General features: G+C 36.5%; 1 protein-coding gene and 1 long non-coding RNA gene across 6 annotated transcripts; both read left to right on the forward strand.

Annotated features, from left to right (window-relative positions):
- Positions 1-1,170: 1,170 nt before the first annotated feature.
- Positions 1,171-2,238, forward strand: LOC110015206. Its single transcript, XR_002290337.2, has 2 exons — positions 1,171-1,284; positions 1,866-2,238. It is a non-coding gene; the product is annotated as an uncharacterized LOC110015206 (long non-coding RNA).
- A 1,460-nt stretch (positions 2,239-3,698) lies between these two features.
- On the forward strand, positions 3,699-16,788 carry rspry1 (ring finger and SPRY domain containing 1). Of its 5 annotated transcripts, none has more exons than XM_011476463.2 (16): positions 3,699-4,073; positions 5,262-5,276; positions 5,500-5,856; positions 8,208-8,260; positions 11,233-11,345; positions 11,447-11,573; positions 11,853-11,911; positions 12,237-12,303; positions 12,906-13,037; positions 13,127-13,242; positions 13,331-13,474; positions 13,564-13,675; positions 13,782-13,884; positions 13,966-14,118; positions 14,664-14,768; positions 14,881-16,788. In XM_011476463.2, exons 3-16 carry the CDS (start codon positions 5,591-5,593, stop codon positions 14,975-14,977), a joined length of 1,647 nt encoding a protein of 548 aa, XP_011474765.1. In that variant the 5' UTR covers positions 3,699-4,073; positions 5,262-5,276; positions 5,500-5,590; the 3' UTR covers positions 14,978-16,788. The 5 variants fall into 5 exon arrangements, with proteins under 5 accessions (XP_011474765.1, XP_020559902.1, XP_004069876.1 ...); XM_020704243.1 differs by having other exon boundaries at positions 3,699-3,937; XM_004069828.3 differs by having other exon boundaries at positions 5,262-5,856.
- Positions 16,789-17,538: the final 750 nt, after the last annotated feature.

The raw sequence follows: 17,538 nt of genomic DNA on the forward strand, positions 1-17,538 counted from the left end.
GATTTTAATTTTTTAAGCATTTCTCTCTTGGGCAACAACAATTTTAAAAAGGTTAGATGGCTTATATTTTAGTAATTAAATTATAATTTCTAAAATATTAATTGTAAAAAATACATTTGAAATTACTTTTTAAATTATAATTTTAAGTATAATGAAATTTGTCAAGTTGCGTCATTCTCCTTAAATATATATATATATATATATATATATATATATATATATATATATATATATATATATATATATATATATATATTTAAGGAGAATGACGCAACTTGACAAATTTCATTATACTTAAAATTATAATATATATATATATTTAGGGCTTACTGACATTGAACAGAACAAAAAGAAAAAAGGTTAAAAATAGCATTTAAGCGATTGTTTGAATATTACTTCACTTGCTCCAAAAGTCATAATTTTCTATGTTTATTTTCTGGTGTTATTTTTAATCATAAACAGGATTTTTCTAATGAAAGCAATCTGAATATATTTTAGATAACGGATCTGCATGTGGTATGTTTTTATACAGAATAGTTAAACATATATTCAATCAGAATCAGAAAGCCTTTCTTGTCATTGTTACACAAGAAACTTGTGACAACGAAATTTCCGGTGCTCTCCAGCTGCTTAAACAATAAAAATAGATAATCTTCTAAAGAACAATAAAATTGTGTTTAACTGAAAATATACATATGTACAAAGCTACATAACTATTCTAAATTGCATTATATTGCACTGGGAATTGTTAATATTGCACATTGGTTTCAGATATTGCACGAGTTACAGTAGAGTTACAGTAAACCTACCTTACATAATTATCAAGTAATTCATCATTGTCATGTGATTTATTGATACTTAAGCATACGTAATGACCTGAAACTGTGTTTGTAAGTCATTGATAACAGATGAAAAGTTATGAACCGGATATTGATAAATCATGTAATAAAATGGTTATTGTAGAACAGTGTTGGGATATATGAATTTTCTTCCTTCCACTCCCTTTCAAGCAATCTTTGGTTTAATATCTAATTATCCTAAGATTGATACGTCTTTGTATGAATGCTTATTGCATTGTTTTGTATTTTTTTTCCTTGATTGCTTGAAATAAACCATTTTAAAAAATCAAAAATCGCAGAAAGAGGGGGGGGGCAAGAGACTTCCTCGTTGACGTAACGTGAAGTGGTTTCCATGGTAACCACGCGCTTCGTGCCTTAAACACAGCTTTGGACTGCGCGTCCTCCTGAATTTCCTCGCTTTTTAGTTCTGTCATTTCAGTTTAAGGTGAGTAAATTACAAAACAAAATTAAGTGGAGGTGTTTCTTCTTTTTGTGTGGTGAGGTAAACCTCCAAATCGAGGTTTTAAGTCATTCAGCTAAAGCTAGTTGGCTAACATTTGTTTAGCTTTAGATCATATAGAACAACATAAATGATAAAAAAAAAACAATTTACGTGAAACTATTTTTGTATTAAATATAAATATTTCGAGTCAATGCAGAAATATCTTCAGCCAAATCCCTTATAAATTTTTAATTCTTTTACTTTTTTTGTTATGACATTTTCATCTTGTGTGTCTTTAACATTTGAATACCAATAACAGGTTTTCTCCTACTGTTCAGATGCTTCTACTAACATAATTACCTGCACATTTAATATCTTTCATTTGGAAAAAAGTAATTAATTGCACACCTAGCCTTGAGTTTGTATTAATTAATAATCAATTAATACCCATGAAATAATCACCAAAATAAAGCAACATAAAAGTCACTAACTAAATGTATTTCCTGGTGAGCTTATCCATTTTCAGGAAAACTAAAATAAACAAATAAAAAAAGGCTTTTGTAACAGTTAAATTCTCTTCACAGGGATCACAGCGATGTCTCTGTCTCAGGAGTATCAGGCAGGCAGTAGCAGCCCACAGTGCACCAACCCTGGAAACCCAGTCTTCTCCTGTCTTATGAATGCGGTGCTGAAAGATGTGGAATTGGAGGACATTACGAAGGCCATGAGTGTTCTGTACAGAACAACATCCAGAGACTATGGACTTCTACCTCCAACCTCTGAAAGTGCACCATGCACTTACCACCCCAAATCGCAGACATTTTCTGAACACCTGAGCAAGGCAGGGATGTATCGCAACAACTCCTTTAATACATCCCTTGACCGAAGCCGGGTGTTTGACTGTCCCAATCTACAGCACACTGTCTAGATTTGTTCTTAGTAAACATGTCCTTCCAAGTTCTGCTGTCATAATCTGGTTTTAAGGGGTTTCTGCATTCTTTGGAGGAAGGCTGTGTACATAGACAGAAAACCACAGCACCACTCCTGAGGGACAATTCAGAGTCTCTACTTCATCTCAAAATGTAAAATATATTGGCTAACGGGCAGAATTGGGATTTAACATGTTTTTTTCTTTTAAAGACATTTGTTTCTGTGGTTATACCTTTTCTCTGTATATTTCTGTAAAAACCGGTAATAAATATTTTGCCTTCTCCAAAGGTAAAAAAAAAAGAAAAGAAAAGACTTCTCTTATTTCACCAGATAGTTTTAGTGTTATCTATCCTTGCAAATAATCATTTTACAGTTAAACTGCATTAATCAGAATCATTTCATTGTCATTGTACATGTTGATACAATGAAATAGCAGCAGCCTTAGAGTGATGAAGATAAATAAAAAAATAGAAATACTGTACTCACATCTCTAACAAAAAATGTACAATATGTACAGAAACAGTTAAATGTTATATATATGGACAAAATAGAATGGAATGAGTTGAGTTGCTGTGAGCGCAGCTTACAAATATTGTGTGTTATCGCACAGAAGTCAAGATATTGCACACATGTGTAGTAGTCAGTGATTTAGCATTTGTAAAACTTCAGAGTGGGGTGTAGTTGTTGGAAGTATGTGTAGCCCGTATAGTGATTGCCTGTGGAAAAAAAGCTGTTCCTTAGTCTGTTTGTCCTGGTTCTGATGGACCTGTATCTTCTGCCAGAGGGCAGCAGACCAAACAGGGGAAAGCAGGTTGGGTGGAGTCAGTGATGATGCTAGTCACTCTGCTGAGGCAGCGGTAGATATCCTTCAGTGAGGTGAGAGGGCAGCCGATGATGTTCAGTATGAGGATGAATCTACTTTTTCTTTTCTTCACTCTTAAAACACTTGTTCTGCAACCCACTTCTCAGGCTAGTCACGTTGGGATCTATTTTTAGGTTAGTTTTGGAACAATAAAGTTTTTCGGGGCCCATTGTAGTTTTATTTTAACCTCTTTTTTCCCTGAGTCAAAATAGCCCCTTTTTAACCTGTTATTTCTAATTATGGAGTTAGTTTGTTGAAACATCTGTTGACAATTTCTTTTAAAAAGTGAACAAAGTTTTTGATTGATTTATTTATTTACTATTTTTTATTTGTTAAAGAATGTCATTTTAATTTTTTGTTTTTATTTTTTGTTGATTTTTTTTTAACTTTATTATTGTTTTTTCATGACCAAGTTTAATATGTTTTTGTTATTATATGTTATTATACATTTTGTTTTCAAGAAAAATTCGTGTTTTTATTTTATGCATACATTTAAGTGTGAAAAAATGCCTAAAATATTTATTTAATCAACAAAAATAATACCGTTTTTTAAAGAACGTAAAATAAATGTATTATTGAAAAAAAAAACTTTATTAGTAGTTCCCAGTCCTCCCTCCTCCTCCCCCCCTTCACAGCTGATGATGACCAACCCCGTAGTTGCCAGCGCTACGGAACTTAGCTAGCAGCTAGCGTTTTAGCAGCGTCGTTAAAATTTGTACGATGTGTTTGCCACGAATACACCACTTTTTCCGTTAGTATGTATATTAAGAAGACGCGCGGACCCTGTATATGTATCCCGACAGCTTTGTGGGGCTTGAGGACCGCGGGAACGTCGTCGCTGCTCACTAGTGTCTGACAGGAGAGGTGCGTTCAGCTCGGCTAGCAGGCTAGCTAAAACACAGCCTTGTTAGCTGTCTGTTTTGTTATTTTTGGGGGGGAACTACTTTGTTTTTCATTGACTGCCTTTTTGTACAACAAGCCTTGTTCAAGTGGAATCATTGTAAGTATCTTTTAGTAGAATCGATTATTTTGAATATGATAATTACTCAAAGTTTGTTAAACTTGTCGTTCATGAGGGCTGGGTTTGCGGGTGGCTAAATTGCTAATCAGCTACGTAAAGCTCATGTTTGTCAACACAGCTAGTTCTTATTATTAAATCATAACAGTTTGCATTTACTGTAAAAATGTCTATATATTTTGTCTTAAATTCTATGGTTTTATTTTTTTTAGTTGACATCAACTATTTTGAACCAAAACATTATTTGTCTACTTCATTTAAATGACTAGTATTATGTTATTTAAATGCAAACATGACTGATTATTTGTGACATTAAGAGTAAGGCTGTAACATATTATATTTACATACTTAAATTTACTTAATTCACCTTTCAGGCTGAGCTAATTTCTGAAATTTAATGTATGAAGCATTCTTTCCATTTAAGAGATAATAAATCCAGTCTGAGAATATGAAACCAGCCGTGAGAACAAATGCATTTAAAAAGATGTTAAAAAATAGTCAATCAATAAAAATATTTAAATCAACTATGAAGGGTGACATAAGAAATTGATTTAAGGGAGTCAACAATAATAAACATTAACTTTTTTCTAAAAACCTTTGATTGTATTTTTAAGTCTGTGTGTTTATTTCTTGTAATTCTGTAAAAATGTTGTTTGTATAAATTTAAGTTTGGAATTAATTGAATTAATAAAAAAAAAAAACACTTCCAAAACCCCTTTCGAACTTTGAATATTGTGATTCATGTTTGTATTTCTGTTTATGAAGCTTAGATAGAACTTTACATTATCCCTGGATGGGGGAGACTAATTTGTGACCATAGCTAAAAAACAAACAAACAAAAAAAACCAGTTAATATTTACAAATAATAAATAAATAATAACAAATAAATTATTTATTTTATCAGTTTGAAATAATTAAATAATAATGACAAAATGTCTTTCATTTGTTCATAATTACAAGTGAAAACATCTCTCAAAGCATTATATAATCAACATTTTTATATATATATTTTTTTAGACAACCTCAGTTGTAAATTATATTTTCTTGTATATAAACGGAGAGGAATTGAAATCAGAAATGTTCAAACGATTGCCCAGTACTCTAAGACGTCTGATGATTGGTTTACCTATAAAGCAGAATGTAATCTTCCTTGTTTTTGATTTTTCACAGCTATGGGAGCCCCAGGTGAGAGCTTGACTTGAGACCTTGCGGGCGATTATGTTTACAGTTTTCTCCATTGCATCATCTGACCGGTCATACAATTTTACACCACAAAACAAGTCTCCGCTTGACAACAGTATGATCACTTCTGCTGACCCCACCCAGCATATTGGGACAAGAACCCCCCCAAATCAAGCGCTTCAAATGATATGATAGTAGCATCCTGGATCACTTTCTGTGCCTGCAGGAGCCTTGCACAGGTTCTCCTCTCTCTGTCCTCAAATTCCCTTCATCCATTCTGGGAGACCCTTACTAGTGTGGTCTTCGACACTGGAACCATGGGTAACAGCTGCGTGTGCCGAGACGATAGTGACGTGGAGGACCATCATCACGGGTCGACCAGGGCGACTCGAGGACCGGCTCGGCGGGTGGATCACAGCACAGTGGTCGGCATAGATGCTGCAGAGGCGAGAAGCAGCCGGCCCAGAGATCCGGTCAGACCACCACGCCGTGGACGGGGACCCCATGAGCCCAGACGGAAGAAGCAGAATGTGGATGTCCTGGTGCTGGACACCTTGGCTGTAATCAGAACACTTGTAGACAAGTAAGTCCAACCAGTTCAGTTAACAATAGAAATATGGGACTAAAAGGAACAGCTTGCTTTTAAATTCAAAACTTCACAGTTTAAGAATTATTGAATAGCCTTGATGGTACGGTCTATGAAGACTCTCATTCATCCAGGTTGGTTCCATTGTAGTAGGTTTAGGGGCTGTCATCTGGACTTGGTTTTAAAGTTAGACGACGTTTCACCTGTTATCCAAGAGGCTTTGTCAATTCTGGTACTATGATGTTACTATAACTGCTGCCATACCAGTGTTACATTTCTTTTTTTAAACTATATCTGTTTTCCAGTCTAAGTCATTTGAATATACTAAAATGAGGAACAGTTTTCACAGAAATGACGTCAATATTTCTAGACCAGGTTTCATCTTTTAGTTTGGCTTTTCTCATTTTTGCAGTAAACCAGAAAATGTTTCTAAAACCCTTTTAAAAACACAATAGATTATCAAATAACTGATTTGACTAAATATCCTCCTTCTAAAAAGAGGAATTATTGATTTTAATGGGTCAAAGCATGTACAAAGGGAATTTTTAGCACTTAACTACGCCATCAAGGCACAGATGAGCTTTACAATAATAAAAATAAAGAGGAAAGTCCTGAACCATGTCATTAGCTTCTATATTTGCAGCTGTCATTTCCCGTTTAGCTGCACTAATATTTTCTGTAAATGGACTGCAGTTATATAAAGCTTCTCCAGCCGAGTTGACCACTCAAAGTGCATTTTCATTTCATCCGCAGCTTAAGGAGAAATCGATTTGAAGGCTTTTAAAACCAGGAATCGAACTTTACAATCAAGAGGACAGCCACTTTACCTAAGCCATAACAACCCCAATGTTAGCTGAGGTGTTTTTAGAAAAGTCTTCTTCATCTCCCTCTTTCTTGAAACTTTTTTCTGAAGAAAAGTTGTTCACCGTTCACTGCTTCCTGTTTCCTTAGTAAAGGGAACTTTCAAGGGAAAAAATAATTGTTTGGGATTTTTTTAAAACAACAAAAAAGACAATTTATATTTTAATTTCAGCTACAGTCAAATTTCTGTTCTGATTTTCTATAAGTCAGAATAATCCTAAAACCATAAACTTCTATGTTTTTTTTTGTCCTAATTGAATTTTATTTACATGTCTGTGTGCAATCTGTAGAAGTTATAGGTTGCTGAAAAAGAAAACTGAATTTCCGGTAATAGTCAGAAAGTCGGTTTCTTTCCGGCTGTATGATATTATCACGAATGATAATTCAGTTTACTGGCCAGCATCTCACCATGACACATAGGTGTGTATATTCATCCAGTGTCTTGCCGTTTCCAGTTTGAACGTTAAGCCAAGCAGGTCAGTCGACGTTTGTAACTAATAATCTGCATAGGATGAAGGAAAAGAACAATGTTGTTAATGAAACTGCGTAGAAGTTAAGGCCAGTGGGATTCTGAGTCTTATTGTGAAGGAAATGAAGTTTTACCCTAAATGTTTGTTTAGCTTTAAAAGCTGAGAGAGTAAATAAAACCATACTATATGAAAATATTTTTTGTTTTTAAATTTATTTCAAGCTGTTAATAGAAACTTCCAAATGTTCTTGAGAGACTTGATTTATTGTTCCACAATTCTGTGAGCTTCAAACCTGAAACAGAAGTAGATGAATGGAAAACAGCTGACAGCTAAAATGTAGTTTCCAAAACTTCAGAGAACCTTTAAACTCTTCTGAATGTGATGCGTTTATGGAGGCAGTTTGAGAACGAAATCTTTTAGAGCAACAGCTTTCTATGGAAGCAAAAGTGTGTCTCATATTTCAGAATAAAAGTCAATACAGGAAATGCTTTTTCATTTTCACAATAAAGCTGCACATCGTTTTAATTAAGTGACAGAATGAGCGGTGTTGGAGAGGGAAAAAGAAAAAGCCGCGTGGGGGATTGATCTTTCATTGGATTTTTCATTGGATTTTTGAGTCAATGGATGCAGCTTTATTGTGAAACTAAATTTTTTTTTCCAGTAATGACTGTTTATTTTGAAATGTATGCTTCTACAGTTTTCAGTTCGGAACAGGCGAAAGCAAAAGCAGCCTAGCTGTCAACAGGATCTGAGGCCAGTTAGTCATAGTTTCAGCCTCACCCTAGTGTCTGCATTTCTTCACAAATTAATTTTCTCTGAGATTCTACAGATGCGATTGTTTTCTCATCAATCCTGTTTTTGTAATACGTTAACAACTTAATAATTTTAATTTGACTAACTTCCATATTTTTTGTAAAGCAATCAAAAATATAAATCTGGATAAATGTCTGTTTAGGTGCAGTAAAAACAATAAAACTGTTCTAACTATGAGGACTGACACTTTATTTTTTCTTTCAGTGATCAAGAGCCGCCTTATTCCATGATTACCCTTCATGAGATGGCAGAAACAGGTGAGAAACACAACAAAAACTAGTAAATGGATTAAACACAAATCTCAACACAAATAAAACTTTGTCATACAAAACAGCTGTATTTATGAATGTCAACATCAATTTGACACTCAGTAAGAACACTTGACTAATTCTGATTGGGATTCCTAAGGACATTTACTGATAATGATTCCAAGAATTAAGAAAGGTGCTCTCTGTAGACCTGCTGGGATCGCCTTGTGAGATCAAAACAGCCGACGAAAGCAGGCGGGCAGACACTGAATGTAGAAACTATGTCCTAGAAAACAACAGGTTTTTGCTAAAAACCGCATAATCATAATTAAAAGACCACTGGGGACGCTTTGAAAATAGATCAAAAGATGGTCAGAGTGGGGTTTATAAAGAGAATTTGGTAAAAAGTGGTTGTTCCTGTCACAGAAAGCTCAGCGCTCTTGTGTTTGGAGCCTGCTTTCAACTGAGGGGGTGTGATGCCTTCAGGGCCCAAAGCTGCGTGGCTTCACAGCAAATCAATACTGAAGCAAAGCTTTCAGCTTCACTTTTGGTTTACCAAGGATTCAAGGGGAATTTAATCTTCAAACACCAGATCAGAGGAGTTTTAAGTTTCTAAACAAGTCAGCTAATAGATAAGTAGTCTGTGTTGTTGTTGTTGTTGTCATGGTTTTTGTATCACGGTAATGTTCATAAATCAGAGCCAGTCTCACTAACCGCTCAGTTGTAGTTCAGAGATCTACCCTAATATCTGCGTTTTTCCATAGAAATTCATCGCAAAAAGGAATTCATATCATTTAAAAGATTTTTTTTTTCGAAGAAGCTTCTGAAAAGAAATTAAGTTATTCAGGAATGAATTGAGAGTCTGAAAAATTCAGATGAGAAATGCCAAAACCCTCCTTGGTTCTGATGATTATTAGAAAATCATAAAATTAGCCTTTTTAAAAATAGACAGATTTTCTTCATTTGAGTCATGCTACATAAATGTCCTTAACTCAAGGTGTCATGCAAATTTATCTTCTGCAAAGTGCATAATTTAAATAGCATCATTACTATACATCAAGATCAGGGATTCACAGTTCAAATCACAACCCATTATTCCATATATTATGTGTGAACGGCTGCTATATGTATGTCTTTTTAATGTATTACAACAAATTAAAAAATGTAATTAATCACCATTATGCTTACCTTTATTTAGAACAGGAGAACAAAATGGATAAAATCTCACAGATTTAGAAAGATAGAAAGGCTTTTTATCACTTAAAACAACGTCACACTCAAAGGTTTTTCTGTCAACCTGGTTAACTTCAGCAGCAAACAAAATATCAACATCACTGATGTTTTGGATCATTGAACAACATTTACTAAAAAATGTTCTCCATCCTTAAAAACTGCAATTCCAGTCGATGGATGCAATAAAAATGGAACAACTCACAGTCTGACTACAGGATTTAACAACAAGCAGGTTTCATAAACTGGCTTTTTTCATCATTATTGGAAATACGGAAAAACGGACAAAACTTTAGATGAACATTTTTGCAGACTTGTTTTGCTGTGGCCTCTCCACCAGTGGACAGTCTCATGAGGTTACTTAATTGATCAGCAGATCACAATATTCAAGTGTATGATAATATGTTACCTTTGGCGCACAAACGTACGATCTTTTTTCTGACGTACGAGTAGTTTTCCTGAGTTCTTTTTCTACCTGGAAGTAAGATGACTCGATCTCTGAGGCTCCGCCTTTTTCTGCGTGTGGGTGCCGCCCCTTTCATGACGTCAATCTAGAGTCTGCGTTTCTTTCACAAAATAAACAACATCAGAACTTCTGCAAAGATGGACGTGCATGTTGTGCATATGAAGGCAAAGCGTTTAGCCGATCACAGCTAGCTCCACAGAGAAAGTGGGTGTGTCTGTTATACTGGGGGGCGGGGCTGGCAGCCGGTCTACGTCAGCTCGTCAGAACCCACCCTTTTCGTGGATTGGGTGGGGCTGACGGTCAGAACGCAGGTTTTTAGACACTTTTCTGACACTCAGAAATGGGTTATACGGATCAAAATACCGTATTGCGGTGTCTTTTAGTGAAAAATGAACATTATAAAACACTTAAAAGCTCAAAAAATGGATTTTGGATAGTATAGGCCCTTTAAAAAAATGTTTTTACTTCCTGTGAAAGTAGCGCAAACTTTTAGTTGAGTTCATTTTATCAGTTAATTTGAATTTGCAGTTTAAAGAAAACTCAATTTTGGTAAAATTTAATTTTTTCCCCCAGAATCCTGCTCTCTTAGGCTCCCGTTCAAAGTAAGGTCAGCCCACTTTAAAATGGAAACCAGGAAAAAGGGAGCTTGTTCTCAAAATAGGAACATTTACTTTAGTTCTGTGGAGCAACAAGCCCCACGCTGTAAAATCTTTTTGAACACTGTTGCTGCCAAAAGTGGAAGTACACCGAATTTGTTTAAACATCTGAAACAGAAAAGTGCTGCTGTCTAAGAGATGCTCAAGCTAGCGGCAGTTCACAAAACACCTGCCGCATTGTTTTACAGGCATTTTGATCATTGCTTGTGTTTAATTGCACTTTCTGTTCAGGTGAACTCCCAAAGGAGATGTTAAAATAAGTGTTGGTCAAATGTTTTCTCTCATTTTTCATTTTTATTTAAGAAAGTTAAAGGGGTTAGAAAAAATGGATTACAATTAAAAAAGCTAATTTGTTTCTGAAAAAAATGAGATTTTATTTTTGTTCCATATCGCCCTATTTACACTTAAAATCCAACATTATTCTGCAAATTGAGAGGAATAATTGCATTGCCCAAAGTGTATTTGACTATGCTTTACTATAACTATAAGGATCGCTTATTGGCGATCTCAGACGTCACAGATATTTGTACGAAAATCTTCGGGAATAGATTGTGAACATTAATTTGGATACTGGTTACAGCCCTAATTTAAAAATGTTGAAACTGCTAAATTTATTTCCATTGTCTTAGATGATGGTTGGCTGGAAGTCGTCCAGTCGTTGATACGAGTAATCCCTCTGGACGATCCGCTGGGTCCTGCAGTCATCACTCTCTTACTGGACGAGTGTCCTCTGCCAACCAAGGTCTGATCTCCAACGACGCGCTTTGCTCTCAACTGATGGCGCTCTGCGTCCCCGCAGCCGTGTTGACTCCCTGTTGTTTGATTTGATCCGCGTCTCTCCAGGATGCTCTCCAGAAGCTCTCCGACATGTTGAACCTGAGCTCGGCGGTGGCGAAGCAGCACGCTCTCAGCCCCGCTAAACACAGAAACACCACAGCGGTTCTGGGATGCCTGGCAGAAAAGCTTGCTGGTACATTTGCCGTCTTTCATGGAAGCATATCAATTATTGTTGATCATCTGTATTCTTATAATCGAGCCTGAAGACGCTTATTTGTAAACATAGATTGTCTATGGTATGACTTTTATGTTACTATGTTAACCTTTTAAAACAAAGAACCCCAGAAATTTCACAAATGTTATCCAGTGATTCCAAATCTTCTATTTTTTACTATTAAATTTCATTTTCACGTTATGTCATTTGATTTTTTTTAAAGAAAAATATTTCCTTTTTGTTGTTGTTTATCTGCAGGACCAGCCAGTGTTGGGTTGCTGAGTCCAGGAACCCTTGAGTATCTTCTGGAGAGCCTGGTGAGGAAACCTCATGTAACTGCTGCTGTCATTGCAGATGTATTAGGATCGACAAAGGTGTTTGGTTTTACCTTTGGTCAGATGACAGACCTAGTTATCCTGCAGTGGGTGATGGGTAATATCGCTCGCTTGATGATATTGCTGTTAGTAATGAGCGAATGAATGCTACAACTGTGGGTGGAGATGATAATTAGGTTGGTAAATCAAGTTTTAATGTTGGAAGGTGGAATTTTTATTACTTATTCTTTATTACATTGTGTTAAATATTTATAAAATTTTCTTTATAAATGAATGCAGATGAAATGTTCTGTGGCTCTTCTTGCAGAGCTCTGAGGCTCATCCGACTGTCATGCTGTTTGCTCTCATCGCACTGGAGAAGTTCTCCCAGACCAGTAAGTCCTCTCACAACGGATGAAGCAGTAAAGCATGACTGGAATTCTTTTGTGTCTAAATACTTCCCTTCTTTAACATTATTTAAAAATGAAACTTTTTTTTTTTATCAAATGGAAAACAATATTACCACCCAGATTGATTTTTTTTATCATCTTATTGTGATTTATATTTATTTAAGTTTTTTTTCCCTCTTTATTTTAAAATTAAAATCCAAATTTATAAAGGACAATATATATTATCTAGTAGATTATCTCCTGAAGTGGCTTGACATTTTCGTTTTTCATATTGTTTTTTTCGTGTTTCTAATAACATTTTATAAATTCGTTTAGTATTTAGAAGACTTTTTTAACTGTTTTTCATTATGGATGTGTTCACTGCATTTAGAAGAGTCAACAGTGGAAAATTATGCTTTGAATGTATTTTAAGTTTCGTAAAATCTAAAACTGCACCTGAATGGGAACAGAAACATGTGGAGCTCTGAACCTCTTCATTCTGCTAATCCTCCTGGACAGACTTTTACATTCACTCTTTTTGTGTGTGTGTGTTTTTTAACATGGTTGATTTAACTGTCCTGCTCACACCTGAATCTTTTCGACCACAGGTGAAAACAAGCTGACGGTGTCTGAGTCTTCGATCAGTGATCGACTCGCCGTCCTGGAGTCGTGGGCCGACCACTCCGATTACCTGAAGAGACAGGTCGGGTTCTGTTCACAGTGGAGTCTTGACAATCTGTGTGAGTTGTTTTGATTATATTCGCATTCAGGAAGCTCATTCACACTGATGTTTTAGTTGTGAAGTTTTCACTCGTTTTCTTCTTTTCAGTTCTGAAAGAGGGTCGCCGTTTTACATATGAAAAGGTCAACTTGACCAATATCAACGCCATGCTCAACAGCAACGACGTCAGTGAGTACCTCAAGATCTCCCCGACCGGACTTGAGGTTAGTCTGAGCCGCCCCCGAAACCATTTCTCCAGTTTGGAGGTTTTCATTGGTAAAATATTGAATTTTTTTATTTTTTGTCTTTCAGGCACGATGTGACGCTTCATCCTTCGAGAGCGTGCGCTGCACCTTCTGCGTGGATTCTGGCGTTTGGTACTATGAGGTGACGGTTATTACGTCAGGAGTCATGCAGATCGGATGGGCCACCAAGGACAGCAAGTTCCTGAACCATGTATGCATCCGTCTTCTGCCTCCACACCTTCTGTGCTGATTGTTCTGCAACAGCAGACTAATAATCTTCCTCATATTTGCTTTTGTCAGGAGGGCTATGGGATCGGCGATGATGAATATTCGTGTGCCTACGATGGCTGCAGGCAGCTCATCTGGTACAACGCTCGCAGTAAACCTCATTCTCACCCCTGCTGGAAGGAGGGTATGCTCCTTGTCATAAAGCTGTGCTGACAGTTGTTTTTCTAAGAAATCTCCCTGAAACTCGTAATGTTCAAGCGTCTCTTTCTGTTTTGGGCGTTTGTTTGTAGGAGATGCCATTGGCTTCTTGTTGGACCTCAGTAAAAAGCAAATGATCTTTTATCTTAACGGGAATCCACTGCCGCCAGAAAAACAAGTTTTCTCATCGGCCACGTAAGTTTCCCCCCTAAAGGGACCATATTGTTCCTTTTTTTTTCCTGTTTTGGATGAAGCCTCCTCGGTTTTCGTTGCCAGGTCTGGTTTCTTTGCGGCAGCCAGCTTCATGTCTTACCAGCAGTGTGAGTTTAACTTTGGATCCAAGCCTTTCCGTCACCCGCCCTCAGTCAAGTTCAGCACCTTCAACGACTTTGCCTCCTTACTGGCCAGTGAAAAGATCATCTTACCAAGGTAAAGCCGGCGACGGAGTTGAGGAGGCATTATGGGTTTTTATGAAATTGGAAAAACTGAACCCGACTGTTCTTTGAGTGTCCGTGTATTATTCCGTTCAGAGGGCGGGACTGGCACTTGTTCTTTATCCGCATCTGTTTGATAACTAAGTAAAAATGTCATTCATTGTCATCTGGGTTTGCAACTTGAATATTTAAAGTGAGATTTTAGGGATTTAGTCCTGGATTTTTATCAGCAGAATAGTTTATGAAAGCAATATCAACAAGAACTGGACATTGTTAATAAAACTGTACTATGTCGGTACTGAAAAAAAGCTATTTTGAAGCATTTATATTTGACCTTTATTTGATAGATTTTTGTGTAAACTCTGATGCAGTTAAAACCTGAATAAGAAGCTGGAACTGTAACAGAGGGGACACATCATCCAATCTTCACCAGTGGCATAAACAAAGAAAACATTCTGTGGTTTTCTATATAAGATGTGCTGCCAAGCGGAATTGAATTCACAACAATGAAACAAGTTTTGGTTCTTGCTGGTGTTTCAGACACCGGCGTCTGGCCTTACTGAAGCAAGTGAGCATCCGAGACAACTGCTGCACGCTGTGCTGTGATGTCATGGCTGACACAGAACTGCGGCCTTGTGGACACGGGTACGGCACTCCTCAGAATGCGATTGGAATTATTTTAAAGCATGCACATTTTTCCTTCAGATCTCACAGGTTCTCCGTGGACATTGATTTGTTTCCTGGTTTGTCTTTTCAGTGGTATGTGTATGGAGTGTGCCTTACAGTTAGAGACGTGCCCCCTGTGCCGCCAAGACATCCAGACACGCGTCAGACTCATTGCACACGTCTCCTGACACAGTACACGCCCGTCGTCCCACACAGAGACACGCACGAGGTGCATAGTTTCCTGAGAGTCTCCTCGGATGTCGTGAGGAAGGTGCCATAGTGACGGTAGCAAAATAGTAAGTTCTGGGATACGGAGGAGTTGGCGACAGCGCGATGGAGAAAAGAAAGACGGCAGAGAAGAAGAGGGGAAGTCGGACTGCGATTGAATCCCAAAAAGCTTTTTCCTCGTTTGCTTCAGTCTCCTCTTTTGTAGTATCTGATAACGCCTTGCAGAAGCCGCGCCAAGAATCAACAACTTTTTACTAACCGTTTGTTTTTCAGACGCGTGGAGCAGAGACTATTGAAGCCGAGTAGGATTCCACTGCACTTCCAGTCTAGAGGCTACTTCTATTTAATCCCGTCTCCATCCTGCATGTGTCAGAGATCCCGACAGACCGGGCATCTCAAGAGAACACAGCCTGTAGTTACAGTATTAAATGCAAGGTACAGATACAATTGAGATGTCACTTGTTCCTGTTTCTGGCTATAGTTGGTATAACTTTCATGGTAGCATCTTCATTCTCATTTCCAACATCTTTGGCAGCTTAACTGTCTGTGTTGGTGGACGGCCCATTGCTCGGGCGCGTTATAGGAAAAAATAAATCACTGCTGGACGAAATATCAGAATTTTGTTTTTGGTGTTTAAAAATGTACATTTTCTGATTCATTTTACAAAAATTGTCGAACTTTAATCGCTGTTCGGCAGTAGGACTCCAATGACGTACAATTTTCCATGGCTGTTAGACCTAAAAGATCTTTTGTGCTTTTTACTCAGATGTTCTTTCCATAAATCTTATCGATGATTAGAAAAATAAAGGGGTTTCAAATTTCAAAATGCCCCCCAAAAATTCCTGTTTACTTTCAAATATTGCTTTTTTGTGTGCGCTAAATGTTAAATTTAGCCTCAACATGAGCAAACCTACTGTTTAGGACCAAAAAGACAGAACTGTTTTCATTTTGAATGAAGATCAAACATGCGTCTTTGTGGAACACCGTTTTAGTCACGTTAATCTACTGTCCCTTTACTCAAGACTACTTATAAAAAATGTATTTTGATGTCTGAATTGGCACTGAAACACTGAACAATTTAGCTAATAATAAAAATAAAATAAAAGCTGATAGCTTGATGAGTATGAAGCAGTTCAAAGGAAACCATTTGCATGCAATTCTGCAGATTAAAAGTTTTTTTTCGTGAATTGGCAAAGACTTTATCAAAATATGGTTCCCCTCTTTGTGCTCAGAACACCATCATTTCCCTTTCCTATTCACAGCCTTCTTTTTTTCGTTTACTGTTTACTTGAAGCATCTGCAAGGTTTACGGAACCGGATCTCGGACACATGACATAAACAAATGTACGAACGGTTGTCCTTCAGGAAAACTTCAGTGCAACTTAATTACGTTCTTGCATTTCCTATTTCGCAGTCCCAACTGATTTTAAAATGCATCGTTGTTTATGGAAGAGCCAAATAGCATGAACAGCATTTATAAAATCAGTCAGATTTTAATCGAATGGTCTCTAAATAAAAATAATATGCATCTCTTAGTACAACAAACGCTGCTCGTCATTTGTTACTGTGTCCTCGAGCACCTTGCACATGGAGGTATGAGCTTAGTTGTCTTTGTGGTTCAAGATGAAGTTCAGGATTTCTTTATAAGTTGTGAACTGTATTTAAAACTTCTATGAAAAGAATTGTGTCCCATACCTCCCAAAGATGTGATTTATCAAAGAGTTGTTGTTTTCTGGTTTGTGATATTTGTAATAAATGTATGTCAATGTGATTCTGTCTTAAATCCTTCTTTGATCCACTGGCTTGATGAGAAATAGTTTGAGTCTTGTTTGATGGCTGCAAAATAATTGGAATTGTTTAGAAAGTTCAAAGAAATCTCTTTAAGTTGGAGTTTTTAAACTATATAGCTATAAGACACTGGATGTTAGGTGTCTCAAACTCTCATTTGGCCTACGTTGTGCTTTTAAAACGATACATTTTGGCCCAAAGACTTTTTTTTTTGTGGAATCATTTTTTTTACCATGTTCATGATGGCCTCTGTTTCTCGAACAATTGCAAGAGAACAAAAACGTTTTATTGTTTTTTAATAAATTATAACAAGTTATGTATGAATAAAAGCTGCACAGTATAGCGCTGAAGAAGAATCAACACAAAAGTCAGAAAAAAGATGACTGAAGAAAAAGGCAATAATGCTTTTGTACTTGATTTCATTTGGGTTTTATTCTGAAATTCCACATCAGATCTGTCTGAAACTTATTTTATGACACCACCAAGTAGGAGGTAGGATAGTATAAGTGAGAAGTGAAATGACTCTGTTGAAACTAGGAGGAATTGTTTGTGACTTGAGTTAAATTCATTTGGACAGAACAAATCCAATGTGAAAACTCACAACTGTGTTATTTACATTTTGTGATTGCAGACTAGATTAGGATTATAATGTTTTGCCAGTTTAATTGAAATTTTAGTTTTTAGATAGGATTAGCACCTTAACTATAAAAAGCACATGTAGTTTTTAAAAAAT

This window comes from Oryzias latipes, chromosome 6 (genome assembly GCF_002234675.1).
Source record: "Oryzias latipes chromosome 6, ASM223467v1".
In the NCBI taxonomy this organism is placed as follows: Eukaryota; Metazoa; Chordata; class Actinopteri; order Beloniformes; family Adrianichthyidae; genus Oryzias; species Oryzias latipes.